This window comes from Diorhabda carinulata, chromosome 7 (assembly GCF_026250575.1).
Source record: "Diorhabda carinulata isolate Delta chromosome 7, icDioCari1.1, whole genome shotgun sequence".
NCBI classification, from domain to species: domain Eukaryota; kingdom Metazoa; phylum Arthropoda; class Insecta; order Coleoptera; family Chrysomelidae; genus Diorhabda; species Diorhabda carinulata.
In genome coordinates, this window is record NC_079466.1 from 25,130,246 (window position 1) to 25,148,882 (window position 18,637).

Below are 18,637 nucleotides of genomic sequence, written 5' to 3' on the forward strand. Positions count from 1 at the left end.
TATAAATTATTTTCTTTTGCGATTAACGAATTAAAAAAATCTTATTTATCTTTTTGGTACAACAATTTTAAAGCTATTTTGGCGGCGGCTTTTTTAGCCATGGTTTTGTTGGTTCCGAACCCGTGTACGAATGTCGGTACGCCGTCCAGCATGAACCTAAGCGGCACCATGCATTTCCGGTTTGTTGTCGGAATCACTTGCCTAAAATACGATCCACGATAAGGGAGGTGGCAGGGGAGGGGAGGAGTAAACTTACCCGAATTTGGGATGGGCTCCGTTCCATTCGAACAATCTCCGGACTACATTTTTGGGAATATTTTGAGAAAATAAATCGATTTCTTTCCACATTATTTTGTAAAATACCCTCCAAACTGTTTTCAAGTCTTTATTGCTATCTAGATATATAGCGCCGGCAATAGCTTCGAATATATCGCCGAGTATCTGGAAAATTTAATCGGGGAGGTTTTTATCACTTAATCGGGGATATTAACCACTTAAAATCAATTTTTCGCGAAAAACTTTTTCCCCTTCGTCCCAAAGCCGTCCCTGTCCAATAGAATATTTTTTTATTAAAAATTTCAAAACAAAAAAAATCGTTTCGATTATACAGCACGTGTAAAAAAAAACGATCGTCATTTTGTTAAGATAAATATGAAATAAAATCGAAGTAATTTGGATAATAATACAGTGTGCGTTAAAAGTTTTTTCGATAGAAAAAAATCGCAAAAATATTTACCTTGGGGACATCGACGGATTCGGCGAACTGATATTCGTCCTCCTGCAACAAAATCATGATCTCGTCGTCGATGACGTAATTCTTCTGTTCCATAAACAAAACGAAATCGTCGATAAACTTTTGCAATTTGGAATTGATCATCAAAATGTATTTGTGCAACCCCATTCGTACTATCAAACTGGCGAAGGTGTTGTTATTGACCAATGACGATCTGAGATCGGTCAATTTACCGGGATCCAGGTTCCCGCAGGATTCGTATACGAAACAAGTGATTAGAAAATCGAGGACGGCGTCGCCGACGAATTCCAATCTTTCGTACGACAGGGTGGTGCGATTCGGCGTGTACGACGAATGGGTGAACGCTTGCAATAAATACGATTTATTTTTGAATTCGTAACCGATTATTTTTTCGATTTGTTTATGTGTCGGTAAATGTATGAGGAGTTTGCTTTCGATGTCGTCGACGTCGTTTAATAGAGGTGTCGGGGGCGGTTTTTCTAATAACTTCTCTAATTTTTCGCTTTTAGGTATTACGCCGAACCATTCTAATAATCTCGTTGCACCTAAATGTTAAATAAATTTCATTTTTTTTCGGTCAAAAATGATCAAAATGACATAAAATGAGATTTTGATTCTTTTGATCTTAGAACAGCATTCGACACGGTTTACTATGAAAAATTCGATTGATAACCAATTTGAAAAGAAAAAAGGGAACAAATGAAAATTTTTGTTGGAAAATGATCAAATAACGTGAAATTTGGACTGTTTTGATCTTTCTTTTTGATCTTAGAACAGCATTCGACACGGTTTACTATAAAAAATTTGATTGAAAACCAATTTGAAAAGAAAAAAAGTGAAAAAATGAAAATTTTAGTTGGAAAATGATCAAATAACGTAAAATTTGGACTTTTTTGATCTTAGAACAGCATTCGACACGGTTTACTACTAAAAATTTGATTGAAAACCAATTTGAAAAGAAAAAAAGTGAAAAAATGAAAATTTTAGTTGGAAAATGATAAAATAACGTAAAATTTGGACTTTTTTGATCTTAGAACAGCATTTGACACAGTTTACTACGAAATATTTGATTGAAAACTAATTTGAAAAGAAAAAAGTGAAAAAACGAAAATTTTTGTTCGATAATGATCAAATAACGTAAAATTTGGACTTTTTTGATCTTAGAATAGCATTCGACACAGTTAACTATGAAAAATTTGATTAAAAACCAATTTGAAAAGAAAAAAAGTGAAAAAATGAAAATTTTAGTTGGAAAATGATAAAATAACGTAAAATTTGGACTTTTTTGATCTTAGAACAGCATTTGACACAGTTTACTACGAAATATTTGATTGAAAACTAATTTGAAAAGAAAAAAGTGAAAAAACGAAAATTTTTGTTCGATAATGATCAAATAACGTAAAATTTGGACTTTTTTGATCTTAGAATAGCATTCGACACAGTTAACTATGAAAAATTTGATTAAAAACCAATTTGAAAAGAAAAAAAGTGAAAAAATGAAAATTTTAGTTGGAAAATGATCAAATAACGTGAAATTTGGACTGTTTTGATCTTTCTTTTTGATCTTAGAACAGCATTCGACACGGTTTACTATAAAAAATTTGATTGAAAACCAATTTGAAAAGAAAAAAAGTGAAAAAATGAAAATTTTAGTTGGAAAATGATCAAATAACGTAAAATTTGGACTTTTTTGATCTTAGAACAGCATTCGACACGGTTTACTACTAAAAATTTGATTGAAAACCAATTTGAAAAGAAAAAAAGTGAAAAAATGAAAATTTTAGTTGGAAAATGATAAAATAACGTAAAATTTGGACTTTTTTGATCTTAGAACAGCATTTGACACAGTTTACTACGAAATATTTGATTGAAAACTAATTTGAAAAGAAAAAAGTGAAAAAACGAAAATTTTTGTTCGATAATGATCAAATAACGTAAAATTTGGACTTTTTTGATCTTAGAATAGCATTCGACACAGTTAACTATGAAAAATTTGATTAAAAACCAATTTGAAAAGAAAAAAAGTGAAAAAATGAAAATTTTAGTTGGAAAATGATAAAATAACGTAAAATTTGGACTTTTTTGATCTTAGAACAGCATTTGACACAGTTTACTACGAAATATTGGATTGAAAACTAATTTGAAAAGAAAAAAGTGAAAAAACGAAAATTTTTGTTCGATAATGATCAAATAACGTAAAATTTGGACTTTTTTGATCTTAGAATAGCATTCGACACAGTTAACTATGAAAAATTTGATTAAAAACCAATTTGAAAAGAAAAAAAGTGAAAAAATGAAAATTTTAGTTGGAAAATGATCAAATAACGTGAAATTTGGACTCTTTTGATCTTAGAACAGCATTTGACACAGTTTACTACGAAATATTTGATTGAAAACTAATTTGAAAACCAAAAAGTTAAAAAATGAAAATTTTAGTTGGAAAATGATCAAATAACGTGAAATTTGGACTTTTTTGATCTTAGAATAGCATTCGACACAGTTAACTATGAAAAATTTGATTAAAAACCAATTTGAAAAGAAAAAAAGTGAAAAAATGAAAATTTTAGTTGGAAAATGATCAAATAACGTGAAATTTGGACTCTTTTGATCTTAGAACAGCATTTGACACAGTTTACTACGAAATATTTGATTGAAAACTAATTTGAAAAGAAAAAAGTGAAAAAACGAAAATTTTTGTTCGATAATGATCAAATAACGTAAAATTTGGACTTTTTTGATCTTAGAACAGCATTCGACACGGTTTACTACTAAAAATTTGATTGAAAACCAATTTGAAAAGAAAAAAAGTGAAAAAATGAAAATTTTAGTTGGAAAATGATCAAATAACGTAAAATTTGGACTTTTTTGATCTTAGAATAGCGTTCGACACAGTTAACTATGAAGCATTTGCAAAGTTTACTAAAAAAATTCAGTTTTTAGAGCATATTAAAAGAAAAAAAAGTTGAAAAACGAGCATTTAGGTTCAAAAATGATATATACATGAAATTAGGACTTTATCGTTTACAGTACAGCATTCGACAAAGTTTACCACAACAAATCTAACCGATAGTGAATTTAGAAGCAAAAAAAAAGTCAAAAATCGAAAATTTGTGTTGGAAAATGATAAAAATACAAATATACGTGCGACAAATCGACTACAGAGGTACGAGAGTACCGAAAAATAGTTACGACCACGATTCAGACACCGAAACCAACGATTTACACCGATCATAATACGGGGCGAGTCGAGATCAATGTAATAATGTCAAAAACAAAAAATCCGCTCACCTTTCAAGCCGCCCGTTTGCAAATAGACCCCCAACAGACTTTCCACCGTATCCGATACAAATTTATCGGCTATAAACTGACTTTTCAAAAATTGCGCCATCGTACGATAATTGCATTCCTCGTTTTCGTTCACAGGACATTCGTCCCCCAATATCTCAGCGACGGTATCCTTGCTCAAACGACCGGAAATCTGTTCGGCTTCGGGTACGCGCAAACCGAACAGGGCGCTAACCGACAATTCGCCATTTTCGATCCTCCTCGACATTTCTCGGGGTATATCGAAACCGGGCGGCATCCATTCGCTCTCCGACGACAATTCGTTGTATTTCATCACCCCGTTCAAATTTTTCTCCAACGCCAGATAAAATAAGTTCCTGTTGCTGACCAATTTCCCTTTGAGCTGCGTGGCGCGGCCCTCGTCGTAATGAGGAAAACGCAGGTAGACGTAAACGGAAACGATCATTTTGAGATAGGAATCCCCCAAGGTCTCCGACCGTTCCAGATTCACGATCTCGTTGGCCTTGGCCGTCGTCAAGGCTCTGAACATTTCGCACAGTTCGGGACCTTTGTCGTTCGGATCGGCATCGAGTATTTTTATATCCGCCGGAAGGAAATTTTTGTGGTAGGTCAGAGCCAATTGTTTTTCCTTCGATGGGGAATTGTTGTTTTTGTATTCTCGGGAAACGTTCACGGGTTGCCCTTAAACATAAAAATAAACGAATGAATAAATACGAAATATCTTAACCTAACTTTTTTCTCTTCTCACCTATGAAAGCTTCGTAATGTTCGATGTCCATTATGGATACTTTGAGGTCCCTTTCGATATCTATCGGTTCGTCGATGTTCTTCCATGGGTATTGGCTTTCCAATAATTTTTCGCTGAAATCTTTGTTTATTTGTAATGTCGTTTGGGGTACGGGTACGGCGGAAACGTTCATATCCACGGTTGGTAGATCGTCGGCGTGATGGTTGTCGCATTCTACGTGGGGGACGTAACTTAATAGGTATTCGTCTAATTGGAGCGGCATTCTTTGGATTACGGTTCTTCTACCCAAACCTGAACGATTTCGATTAAAATTAATTGGATGTACGCGACAAAAAGTGTCCCAAAACTCTCGATAAACATTAAAAACAGCCCCAAAAGGCTAATATTTAATAGAAAATGTCCCAAAAGTCTGATAGTTGTTGAAATAGTGTCCCAAAAGTCTGATAGTTGTTAAAATAGTGTCCCAAAAGTCTGATAGTTGTTGAAATAGTGTCCCAAAAGTCTGATAGTTGTTGAAATAGTGTCCCAAAAGTCTGATAGTTGTTGAAATAGTGTCTCAAAAGTCTGATAATCATTGAAAAATGTCCCATAAGTCTGATAGTTGTTGAAATAGTGTCCCAAAAGTCTGATAGTTGTTGAAATAGTGTCCCAAAAGTCTGATAGTTGTTGAAATAGTGTCCCAAAAGTCTGATAGTTGTTGAAATAGTGTCCCAAAAGTCTGATAATCATTGAAAAATGTCCCATAAGTCTGATAGTTGTTGAAATAGTGTCCCAAAAGTCTGATAGTTGTTGAAATAGTGTCCCAAAAGTCTGATAGTTGTTGAAATAGTGTCTCAAAAGTCTGATAATCATTGAAAAATGTCCCATAAGTCTGATAGTTGTTGAAATAGTGTCCCAAAAGTCTGATAGTTGTTGAAATAGTGTCCCAAAAGTCTGATAGTTGTTGAAATAGTGTCCCAAAAGTCTGATAGTTGTTGAAATAGTGTCCCAAAAGTCTGATAATCATTGAAAAATGTCCCATAAGTCTGATAGTTGTTGAAATAGTGTCCCAAAAGTCTGATAGTTGTTGAAATAGTGTCCCAAAAGTCTGATAGTTGTTAAAATAGTGTCCCAAAAGTCTGATAGTTGTTGAAATAGTGTCCCAAAAGTCTGATAGTTGTTGAAATAGTGTCCCAAAAGTCTGATAGTTGTTGAAATAGTGTCCCAAAAGTCTGATAGTTGTTGAAATAGTGTCTCAAAAGTCTAATATTTATTGAAAAAATGTCCCAAAAGTCTGATAGTTGTTGAAAAAGTGTCCCAAAAGTCTGATAATCATTGATAAGTGTCCCAAAACTCTCATAAACATTAAAAAAGCACCAAAAGTACAATATTTATTGAAAAAATGTCCCAAAAGTCTAATATTTAATAGAAAAGTGTCAAAAGTCTGATAGTTATTGAAATAGTGACCCAAAAGTCTGATAATCATTGATAAGTGTCCCAAAACTCTCATAAACATTAAAAAAGCACCAAAAGTACAATATTTATTGAAAAAATGTCCCAAAAGTCTAATATTTAATAGAAAAGTGTCAAAAGTCTGATAGTTGTTGAAAAAGTGTCCCAAAAGTCTGATAATCATTGATAAGTGTCCTAAAACTCTCATAAACATTAAAAAAGCACCAAAAGTACAATATTTATTGAAAAAATGTCCCAAAAGTCTAATATTTAATAGAAAAGTGTCAAAAGTCTGATAGTTATTGAAATAGTGACCCAAAAGTCTGATAATCATTGAAAAATGTCTCATAAGTCTGATAGTTGTTGAAATAGTGTCCCAAAAGTCTGAAAATCATTGAAAAGTATCCCAAAAGTCTGATAGTCATTGGAAAAGTGTCTAGAAAATATAAATAGTTTTAAAATGTTGATAAATCGATTATAATAATAAAAAAAAGTCTAAAAAGTGATTTTAACCTCAAAAAAGTGTCTAAAAAATCATTTTAACCTCAAAAAAAATGTCTAAAAAGTGATTTAAACCTCAAAAAAATGTCTAGAAAACATCAATAGTTCAAAAAAGTTGATAAATCGACTATAAACATCAAAAAAAATATCTAAAAAATAATTGTAACATCAAAAAAATGTCTAAAAAATCATTTTAACCTCAAAAAAAAATGTCTAAAAAGTGATTTTAACCTCAAAAAAGTGTCTAGAAAACATCAATAGTTCAAAAAAGTTGATAAATCGACTATAAACATCAAAAAAATATCTAAAAAATAATTGTAACCTCAAAAAAAATGTCTAAAAAGTGATTTTAACCTCAAAAAAGTGTCTAGAAAACATCAATAGTTCAAAAAAGTTGATAAATCGACTATAAACATCAAAAAATATCTAAAAAATAATTGTAACCTCAAAAAAAATGTCTAAAAAGTGATTTTAACCTCAAAAAAGTGTCTAGAAAACATCAATAGTTCAAAAAAGTTGATAAATCGACTATAAACATCAAAAAATATCTAAAAAATAATTGTAACATCAAAAAAATGTCTAAAAAATCATTTTAACCTCAAAAAAAATGTCTAAAAAGTGATTTAAACCTCAAAAAAATGTCTAGAAAACATCAATAGTTCAAAAAAGTTGATAAATCGACTATAAACATCAAAAAAATATCTAAAAAATAATTGTCACATCAAAAAAATGTCTAAAAAATCATTTTAACCTCAAAAAAGTGTCTAAAAAATAATTTTAACCTCAAAAAAATGTCTAGAAAACATCATGAGTTCAAAAAAGTTGATAAATCGACTATAAACATCAAAAAAATATCTAAAAAATAATTGTCACATCAAAAAAATGTCTAAAAAATCATTTTAACCTCAAAAAAAATGTCTAAAAAGTGATTTTAACCTCAAAAAAGTGTCTAGAAAATAATTTTAACCTCAAAAAAAATGTCTAAAAAGTGATTTTAACCTCAAAAAAGTGTCTAGAAAACATCAATAGTTCAAAAAAGTTGATAAATCGACTATAAACATCAAAAAATATCTAAAAAATAATTGTAACATCAAAAAAATGTCTAAAAAATAATTTTAACCTCAAAAAAATGTTTAAAAAGCAATTTTAACCTCAAAAAAATGTCTATAAAGTAATTTTAACCTCAAAAAAAGTGTTTATAAAATAAATTTTAATGATATCAAAAAGTATTGAACCTAAAAGAAATTGTAACATTTATAGTAAAGGAAATTACAGCGTTGCCAAGTTTAAAAATATTCCAATTACCATTTTTCCGTAACGAATATTTGGAATAATTTTCAAAATTTCCATATACGTCATAAAAACTCACCTGCTTCGGTTGCTATCCGTTGTCTTAGTTCCTCCAATTGGAGGAAAAACGAAATTCTCGTCAATATCGTCGGTAGGAGATTGGCTTGGATCCACAGCGAAGCGGGAAAATCCTGCTTCACCACCAATTCTGCCGGAAGGTACTCCACCATTTCCTCGTACGTCTGTTCGTGTTTCCTTTTTATGGAAATCCTACTTTTCGGCTACAAAACGACATAAGAGGTAAAGAGAATTTCGGGGAATTTTCGAATTCTAACTCACTTTGATGAAATTCAGGCTCTTCGTTAACCTTTTCACCAACAATAAGGGCAATTCGGGATTGCGAATTTCTAAATTGTGCCTTAAGCGAAAGTATTCGCCGAAATTTGCGTATTCGTCGTTTGGAAATTCGGTAAAGGCGTTTCTGTTGAAACATACCTAAAAGGAAAGAGGATTTTTCGAAAGTATCTTGAAAACTACAATGATTGAAAAATGGTCTACAAAACGTCAATAAACTAAAAAAAATGTTATAATCATGAAATGAAAAAGTTGAGGTACATAAATAAAATTTTTAAAAATGTCAATCATCGTACATCGATTGTAATTGTTAAAAAAATGCCAGGAAAATTCCAAAATTACAAAAAAATTCTCATAAAACCATAAAAATTTGAAAAATGTCAAAAATTGATTATACTTATAAAAAATTTAAAAATCTGAATATATTTATAATGAATATTAAAAAAAGTGTCTCAAAAATGTGAATAAATCAATTATAATCATAAAAAAGAGACTAGAAAATGGTGAAAATTTAAAAAAATATCAATAAAATCATCGAAAAATATCTGACAAATAAAATTATTGAAAAAATATCAAAAAATGGAAAAAGCCTAGAAAATTATGAAAATTCAAAAAATGTCAATAAATCGTTAATATTTATTAAAAAAAAATATTGGAAAGTGACTTTGATCAATTAATTATTAAAAGTGTCTCAAAAATATGAAAAAATCAATTATAATCATTATAAAAAGAGTCTAGAAAATGCAAAAAAATTGAATAAAATAAAAATAAAATCATCAAAAATGTATCTGAAAAATAAAAGTATTTCAAAAATATCAACAAATCAAAAACATTCAAAAAATATTATTAAAACTTATTATATTTATTGAAAAACAAATTCCTAGAAAATGATTTTAATCAATTAATTATCAAAAAATTGTGTAAAAAATTATAAAAAAGTAAATAAATCCACTAAAATAAAAAAAATATATAAAAAAAATTGAAAAATTCAAAAAATATGATTAAAGTGAAAAAATTGAAAAATTCTAAGAATTCAAAAAATGATAAAATTTTTTTAAAAAAAGTCGATAAATCTATTAATTTCATAAAAAAATATATAAAAATTCAATAAATATTTTAAAGTGATAATATCGAGAAAATGATTTTAATCAATTAATTATCAAAAAATTGTGTGAAAAATGATAAAATTTTTAAAAAAAAGTCGGTAAATCTATTAAAATCATCAAAAAAAATTTAAAAAAATTAAAAAATTATAAATATTCAATAAATATTATTAAAGTGATAATATCGAGAAAATGATTTTAATCAATTAATTATCAAAAAATTGTATAAAAAATGATAAAATTTAAAAAAAAAAGTCGGCAAATCTATTAAAATCATCAAAAAAAATTTTTAAAAATTAAAAAATTATAAAAATTCAATAAATATTATTAAAGTGATAATATCGAGAAAATGATTTTAATCAATTAATTATCAAAAAATTGTGTGAAAAATGATAAAATTTTTTAAAAAAAGTCGGTAAATCTATTAAAATCATCAAAAAAAATTTTTAAAAATTAAAAAATTATAAAAATTCAATAAATATTATTAAAGTGATAATATCGAGAAAATGATTTTAATCAATTAATTATCAAAAAATTGTATAAAAAATGATAAAATTTAAAAAAAAAGTCGGCAAATCTATTAAAATCATCAAAAAAAATTTTTAAAAATTAAAAAATTATAAAAATTCAATAAATATTATTAAAGTGATAATATCGAGAAAATGATTTTAATCAATTAATTATCAAAAAATTGTTTAAAAAATGATAAAATTTAAAAAAAAAGTCGGTAAATCTATTAAAATCATAAAAAAAAATTTTTAAAAATTAAAAACTCATAAAAATTCAATAAATATTATTAAAGTGATAATATCGAGAAAATGATTTTAATCAATTAATTATCAAAAAATTGTTTAAAAAATGATAAAATTTAAAAAAAAAGTCGGTAAATCTATTAAAATCGTCAAAAAAAATTTTTAAAAATTAAAAACTTATAAAAATTCAATAAATATTATTAAAGTGATAATATCGAGAAAATGATTTTAATTAATTAATTATCAAAAAATTGTATAAAAAATGATAAAATTTAAAAAAAAAAGTCGGCAAATCTATTAAAATCATCAAAAAAAATTTTTAAAAATTAAAAAATTATAAAAATTCAATAAATATTATTAAAGTGATAATATCGAGAAAATGATTTTAATCAATTAATTATCAAAAAATTGTTTAAAAAATGATAAAATTTAAAAAAAAAGTCGGTAAATCTATTAAAATCATCAAAAAAAATTTTTAAAAATTAAAAACTCATAAAAATTCAATAAATATTATTAAAGTGATAATATCGAGAAAATGATTTTAATCAATTAATTATCAAAAAATTGTTTAAAAAATGATAAAATTTAAAAAAAAAGTCGGTAAATCTATTAAAATCGTCAAAAAAAATTTTTAAAAATTAAAAACTTATAAAAATTCAATAAATATTATTAAAGTGATAATATCGAGAAAATGATTTTAATCAATTAATTATCAAAAAATTGTATAAAAAATGATAAAATTTAAAAAAAAAAGTCGGCAAATCTATTAAAATCATCAAAAAAAATTTTTAAAAATTAAAAAATTATAAAAATTCAATAAATATTATTAAAGTGATAATATCGAGAAAATGATTTTAATCAATTAATTATCAAAAAATTGTTTAAAAAATGATAAAATTTAAAAAAAAAGTCGGTAAATCTATTAAAATCATCAAAAAAAATTTTTAAAAATTAAAAACTCATAAAAATTCAATAAATATTATTAAAGTGATAATATCGAGAAAATGATTTTAATCAATTAATTATCAAAAAATTGTGTGAAAATGTTAAAATGTTTAAAAGAAGTCAATAAATATATTAAAATCATCAAAAAAAATATAAAAAAATTGAGAAATTCTAAAAATTCAAAAAATGATAAAATTTAAAAAAAAGTCGATAAATCTATTAAAATCATCAAAAAAAATATAAAAAAAATTGAAAAATTCTAAAAATGATAAAATTTAAAAAAAAGTCGATAAACCTATTAAATCATCAAAAAAAAAATTAAAAAATTATAAAAATTTCAATAAATATCATTAGTGATAATATAGAGAAAATCGGGAGAAAAAATTTTAAAAAAACGTACTTACCTCAGTAACAATATAAACAGCAGGATCCCTCCTGTACCAAGGACTAACGATTTTCCTCAAATGACTTTCCAAGTTAACCTCCAATTTCATCTTTTCTTCTACGCTCATTTCCTCGACCGAATTAACCGGCGTACGCCGCCTCAACAAATCCCAATCGACGCTCCCCTTCGTTCTATCGAAAGGCACTAAGAGCATCATTTCCGGATTATCCCCCCGGTCGAAAATGAGAAAACGTTGAAGCACTTGGATCACATCTTCGAATACACGGTAATGGAACGTTACAATATCCTCGAGGTTTTTATCCGTTACGGTAATGGTCGTTTTATTCACTTCCAATGATACGGTTATCGTTCCGGAAGTGACGTAGATCGGAAAATCGCAAATGGTCGGTAAAGGCGAATTGGTTACTAAGCCGTAGCACAACGGCGACGTGTACATGTCGAACATGGTGGAAAAATTGACGTCTTCCGTTTTTTTGGTAAACAAAGGGTTTAGTTTGACGGTGTGTACCAATAGGGTGGTATTGGGCAGTATCGGTTTATTTAGTACGGCCGGAAACTGGAAAATTTCGGAATAAAAATGTGGAAATTTAATTTTTTTTAAAGGTTTTAACGTTTCGAAGCCGTCCCTGTCCAAAATGGCAGAAATTTTGTTAAAACAAACGGAATATCGAAAATAATAATTTAGAAAACGAATTTGATTGAATCTCGAAGCCGCCCCTGTCCAAAATTATTTAGAGATCGAAGTCTTGAAGCCGTCCGTGTCCAAAATGGCAGAAATTTTGTTAAAACAAACGTAAAATCGAAAATAATAATTTGGGAAATGAATTTGATTGAATCTCGAAGCCGTCCCTGTCCAAAATGGCAGAAATTTTGTTAAATCAAACGGAATATCGAAAACAATAATTTGGAAAATGAATTTGATTGAATCTCGAAGGCGCCCCTGTCCAAAATTATTTAGAGATCGAAGTTTTGAAGCCGTCCCTGTCCAAAATGTCAGAAATTTTGTTAAAACAAACGTAAAATCGAAAAAAATAATTTGGAAAATGAATTTGATTGAGTCTAGAAGCCGCTCCTGTCTAAAATTTCGAAAATTTGTTAAAAACTGAATAAAAATAGAATATATAAGAAAAATTAAAAAATAAAAAAGGAATAGATTCAACTTTCCAGGCCGCCTCTGTCTAAAATTCTGAAAAGTCAGTTAAAACAAAAAGAAAATTTGGGAAATAAAGTTGGTTGGGTTCTTAAGCCGCCCCTGTCTAAAATTCATGGAATTGAATCGATAGAAACAAAATAAAAGAAAAATAAAAATATGGAGAATAAATTTCTTCAACTTTTTACTTTTTTTTTTGATAAAAATTTTGATATAGATCGAAATATGTCAAAACGTCAATTTCAACCCTTTTTAGAAAAATAATTTTATATCGAAAAAACCCAAAATCAAAACGATTTATAAATAATATTGTGAAAAATAAATTTAGATCCCAAAGTCGCCCCTGTCTAAAATGCATTAACTGCAACTAGAACCTAAAAAAATTAAAAATGGGGGAAAACAAATGTGTTTAGGTTTCGAAGCCGCCCCTGTCCAATATTTTGGAACGTTAAAATTTCATAATATAAATGAGGAGACGACTGAAGAGTTGCCTACATCTACCGATAAATATAAAAATTTTTGTATTGAAAATATAAATCAGTAGAATCAAAATGACTCACCAATTTTTTATGGAGTCTTTTAGTTTTCAAATTTCCCGCCGTGGGATCCTTCTCTTTGGGATAATGACTAAACAAAAAATCGACGTCTTCTTCTTTAACGATATTCTTTTTCGGTACCAAATGATCGTCCAATTCGCCGGCTTTATGGAGTTTAATGCACGCCACCATCGCCGCCGCCCTTTTAGCTAATTTCTTACTAACCATCGGCGGTCCCTTAATAATTAATTACAAACAAACAATTTTCGAAACGCCCTATACAATTATCAAAATCAAATTCTTATTCTTATTTTAAAAATTTTTTCGTTGAAATATAAACGATTTTCGGTCGATTAAGAGATTCAATTGAAACAAAAAAAATTATATTTGTATACGAGGGTTAAACTAAATGTAGGTACTCACAACTATTTCGTCTAGAATGGGGCAAACGACGGGTAGTAATATGACGACGGATATTTTCTGGTCGACCATCCGGAAAAACCAATCAGGGGCGCGAACGGTGTAAATATCCGACGGGAGGCTCATACAGTATTGGCACAATAGAGATATGGCGGACGTCATATTCACTTGTGCGCTGGTGGGGCCGTTCACGTAATAAGGGGGGATTATGTCTTCGTTGTACATGGCGACAATGTCCTTCACCGAGGGATCTTCCCGTTCCGAATTGGTGCCTATCAAGTACTAAAAGAAAAATATTGCGATGTTGTCGGATGTAATTTTCTTCGGAACTAGGAAATTTTGGGGATTTGATGAGTAAAACCAAAGTTCAGAAATATCCCGTTATAAAATATATGAACGAAGATTGCGATGTTGCCAGTTGGAATTTCTTTTTTCAAAACTGGGAAGATTTGATATATTGAAACATTCCGAAATTACAACGTTGCCAAAACTGGTTTTTTTTTTAGAAATTTCATGAAAAGATCCATAGAAAGATTGCGATGTTGCCTGTTCTAATTTTTTTAAGAACTAGGGAAATTTGATGATGCGATTTATGAAACATTTACGAAATTACGGTGTTGCCAAAACTAATTTTCTCCATTTGTTTTTTTTTTGGATTAATAACAAAATTTTGTGTCCGGAACGTTGCCAAATTTATTGTTTTCCCTAAAATTGTAAAAATTTCAGGATCGATTATGGGTATATGGACATTAGCGACGTTGCCAAATTTATTCGTTCCCATGTCTAGGTAAAATTGAATTGCTGAGAAAATTTCGAGTGTACGATGTCGCCAAGTTTATAGTTTCCCTTAGAATTAGAGAAATTCAATGACAACATTTAAACAAATATTTCGATTAATCGATGTTGCCAAATTCAAAAAATTTCAAATAATTAAGGAAATTTAATTGTTCACAAAATTTCAAGTTCGAAACATAAAAATATTTTGATTCGACAATGTTGCCACATTTATTCGTTTTTCCCGAGATCTAGGGAAATTTGTCAATTAGCTTCACAGTAAAAATTTCGATTCGGCGATGTTGCCACATTTATATATTTTTCCCTAAATCTAGGGAAATTCGATAACAAACTTTCTGCAAATATCTCGATTCGGCGATGTTGCCACATTTATATATTTTTCCCTAAATCTAGGGAAATTCGATAACAAACTTTTTGAAAATATCTCGATTCGGCGATGTTGCCACATTTATATATTTTTCCCTAAATCTAGGGAAATTCGATAACAAACTTTTTGAAAATATCTCGATTCGGCGATGTTGCCACATTTATATATTTTTCCCTAAATCTAGGGAAATTCGATAACAAACTTTTTGAAAATATCTCGATTCGGCGATGTTGCCACATTTATATATTTTTCCCTAAATCTAGGGAAATTCGATAACAAACTTTTTGAAAATATCTCGATTCGGCGATGTTGCCACATTTATATATTTTTCCCTAAATCTAGGGAAATTCGTTAAAAAACTTTTTGAAAATATCTCGATTCGGCGATGTTGCCACATTTATATATTTTTCCCTAAATCTAGGGAAATTCGATAACAAACTTTTTGAAAATATCTCGATTCGGCGATGTTGCCACATTTATATATTTTTCCCTAAATCTAGGGAAATTCGTTAAAAAACTTTTTGAAAATATCTCGATTCGGCGATGTTGCCACATTTATATATTTTTCCCTAAATCTAGGGATATTCGTTAAAAAACTTTTTGAAAATATCTCGACTCGGCGATGTTGCCACATTTATATATTTTTCCCTAAATCTAGGGATATTCGTTAAAAAACTTTTTGAAAATATCTCGATTCGGCGATGTTGCCATATTTATCTATTTTTTCACAGATCTAGGGAAATTTAGATGACAGATTGCGACGTTGGCACGGCGTAATTGTTTCGAAAACTGTCGATAAAAATCTAGAAATAACCGGAAACGATATATTAAGAATTTTTTTCGCTTTTTTGGAGGAGGGGGAAGGGAAAACTTACGTCGTTCAATATTTCTTCGACCTGTCTGAATTCGTTGTACCTTTGTATGAATTTACCTCTATCTTCTTCGCACACCATCATATAATAGAGGCTCTTCATGTGTCTGGCTCGCCCTTTCGATTGGACGTAGGAGCGATAATCTTCAGGGTGATCGTATTTGATCACCAAAGTACATTTCGGTATATCGACCCCCTCTTCCAAAACGTTCGACGCCACCAGGACGTTTATCTCTTTGTTCCTGAACCCGTCGAGGACCTGCAAAGACATCAAATCAGATTTCATTTGCCCATCGCCCGCCCCCTCCCCCCCGTCGAATTAAATACCTGTTTGTTCTGTTTGCTGATGTAAAGGGATTCCCTGGTATCGTTGTAAGGGTTGTTGTTGTACCCCACCATGAAATTGGTTTTGATGTGGGCGTAATCGGGATGGTACTCGCTGAGGTCTTTCAGTACGTGGAATATCACTTTGGCGGTGAATCTCCTTTTCGTGAATATTATGCAGCACAGTTCTTCTTTCGATACTTTTTTGTATTCGTCCAATATTTCGAACAACGATATCAATTTATGCGAACAGAAATTCAGCATCTTGTCCTTTTCATCCATGCCGGTCATGTGTTTCTTGAACTGTTCCAGGACGTACATGAACGTCGTTTGGACGCAAGTTAATATCGTCATGAGTTGTAAGTCGTCGCAATGTTTTTTTATCCTGTAAAATTATTTTTAGATAACAGCTATAATTGAAAAAATCTCTGGAGAAAGTCACTGTAATCATTAAAAAAGTGTCTTGGACAAGATAATTACCCAAAAAAGTGTCTGAGAAAGGACAATAATCAAGAAAATAGTCTAGGAAGTCATTTTAATGATTCAAAGAGAATCTAGGACATGATAATGGCTAAAAAAGGATCTCGAAACCTACAATAATTAAGGAAAAAGTCCAAAAAGTAATTATAGTCTTGAAAAAAGTGTCTAGAACAAGATAATTAAGGAAAAAAGTGTCCATAAAATGAAAATAGCTAAAAAAAGTAACAAAAAAGTGTCCAAAAATGACCATAACTGAAATATGTTCACTAAAATTGTTGATAAAACGAAAACAACTAAAAAAATTTAAAAAAAAGTGTCCAAAATTGACTATAATTAAAAATTGTTTATTAAAATTGTTTATGAAATGAAAACAACTGAAAAAATCCACAAGAAAGTGTCCAAAATTGACTATAATTGAAATTAGTTCATTGAAAATAATTCTAAAAATGAAAATAACTATAAAAAGTAACAAAAAAGTGTCCAAAAACGACTAAAATTGAAATTACTACTCAAAAGTGTCTATAAAGAGAAAATAACTTAGAAAATCAAATAAAAAGTCATTGAAGAACCATCTAGGTAAAGCCTGAAGACAAAAAAATCAAACTTTTAAGCAACAATAAAATAATTTTACCTTTCTATCTGAATAATGTGAGAAAGACACGCCTTGAGACCTCCATACGGTCCCATCGTTTCAACATGAAATATCAAATCCTGAATCAAATTCCTTAGTTTCTTTTCTCCTTCTTCCAATTTCAATGGTTTCAAACCTTTCAAACATAAAGAAATCGGTATAGGTTCCGATTTTATGTAAGATATAGTATCAATTAATTTCGACAACTCCTCTATTATTATCTTTTCCGTGAAACTTCCCAAATGTTTCCCATAGATTTTCAATTTTTCCATGGGATTAGTCGAATATCTATAAACAAAAATAACCAAAAAAAAATGACGATATTAAGGGGGAATTTATAATAATTACCCCACGACTGATTTCAGTTCTTCAACTGTAGCTACTTTGCTTTGGTAAGTGGTTTCCAAAGATTTTACTTCTTCTATGACTCTACCAGGTTTACAATTTCCGTTTAATAACGTCGCTGTTAAACCCAAAACTCTCGGTGGTTGATGTAAAGAGTGAAATTGCTTCATCAACTGCCTCATAGAGTGATCGTTCACTCCTCTATGACACTCATCAAAAATTAACAAATTCACTCGATTTAGATCTGAAAACAACAACCAAAGTTGTTGCCACACCCGATTGTTTTATAAATCACTCACCTATGTAAGAATTGTGAACTAAATTCACTAGAATCTGAGACGTCATTATTATCACTTGGTGTTTATCGTATATTTCGTACCATTTCGTTTTCGGCCAAAAATCTAAATTCATTTCCCCAGTATATCTCCCAACATTGAACCCAGTATGTTTTATAATGTTATCAGCATGTTGATCTACTAAAGCTATCGTATTGACTAATATAATAGTAATTTTCCCTCCTTGACTATAAGACCTATAATCAATTCAATATATTTACCATAAATATCTTAAAATGATTTTAGTTCTCATTTAAAACATAATTTATTATCAACAGATCGAAATATAGTTGTCACTTATTGTTATTCAATTAGATTAATTCAAAATAATATTTAAACAATATACAAGTGTTAACAAATTAAAACATTACTCACTTTAATAGATCGGCACCCATTTGTTTCAACACTAACAGTGCTATAAACGTTTTACCACTACCCGTGGGTAAAAAAATGATTGTATTCTGTTCCAGACAGATTTTCATAAGTTCTTCTTGGTAATTTCTTGGAATAAATTCTTCCTGATCACTCATTTTTAACACCGGACGATGTAAGACTTGATTAATAATGGAGAATATTGAATCAAAATGATATTTGTGTGAATCCCAAATAGATGTTACACGACATCATTCTTATCTTACTACAACGACATTCTTACTACAGATGAACTACATCTCACAGAACATATATCTTACGAGAGTGTTCTGTAAACCACATCACGTCGACGTGACTACTTGATGTTAGTTTGGAGTAAATTAAGAAATCGATTTTTTATCGAGTGATATTAAATCGATTA

General features: G+C 29.3%; 1 protein-coding gene across 1 annotated transcript; it reads right to left on the reverse strand.

Moving 5' to 3' along the window:
• Window positions 1-6: 6 nt before the first annotated feature.
• On the reverse strand, window positions 7-18,578 carry LOC130896615 (endoribonuclease Dicer). Its single transcript, XM_057804813.1, has 16 exons — window positions 18,220-18,578; window positions 17,809-18,041; window positions 17,513-17,753; window positions 17,165-17,452; window positions 16,057-16,438; window positions 15,734-15,988; window positions 13,700-13,978; window positions 13,301-13,513; window positions 11,589-12,146; window positions 8,370-8,525; window positions 8,110-8,311; window positions 4,809-5,099; window positions 4,043-4,741; window positions 737-1,299; window positions 257-441; window positions 7-201 (listed from the first exon to the last, which is right to left on the reverse strand). The coding sequence occupies exons 1-16, from the start codon at window positions 18,372-18,374 to the stop codon at window positions 42-44; spliced, it is 4,860 nt and encodes a 1,619-aa protein (XP_057660796.1). The 5' UTR covers window positions 18,375-18,578; the 3' UTR covers window positions 7-41.
• Between the last annotated feature and the right edge of the window lie 59 nt (window positions 18,579-18,637).

Bases quoted from the DNA above. Each gene is read 5' to 3' on its own strand.
- LOC130896615 (XM_057804813.1), bottom strand. From the start codon at position 18,374: ATGAGTGATCAGGAAGAATTTATTCCAAGAAATTACCAAGAAGAACTT. The intron at 17,754-17,808 runs GTGAGTGATTTA...TGTTGTTTTCAG, and splicing joins AGTTCACAATTCTTACATAG to ATCTAAATCGAGTGAATTTG. The intron at 13,514-13,699 runs GTGAGTACCTAC...TTAATTATTAAG, and splicing joins CCATTCTAGACGAAATAGTT to GGACCGCCGATGGTTAGTAA.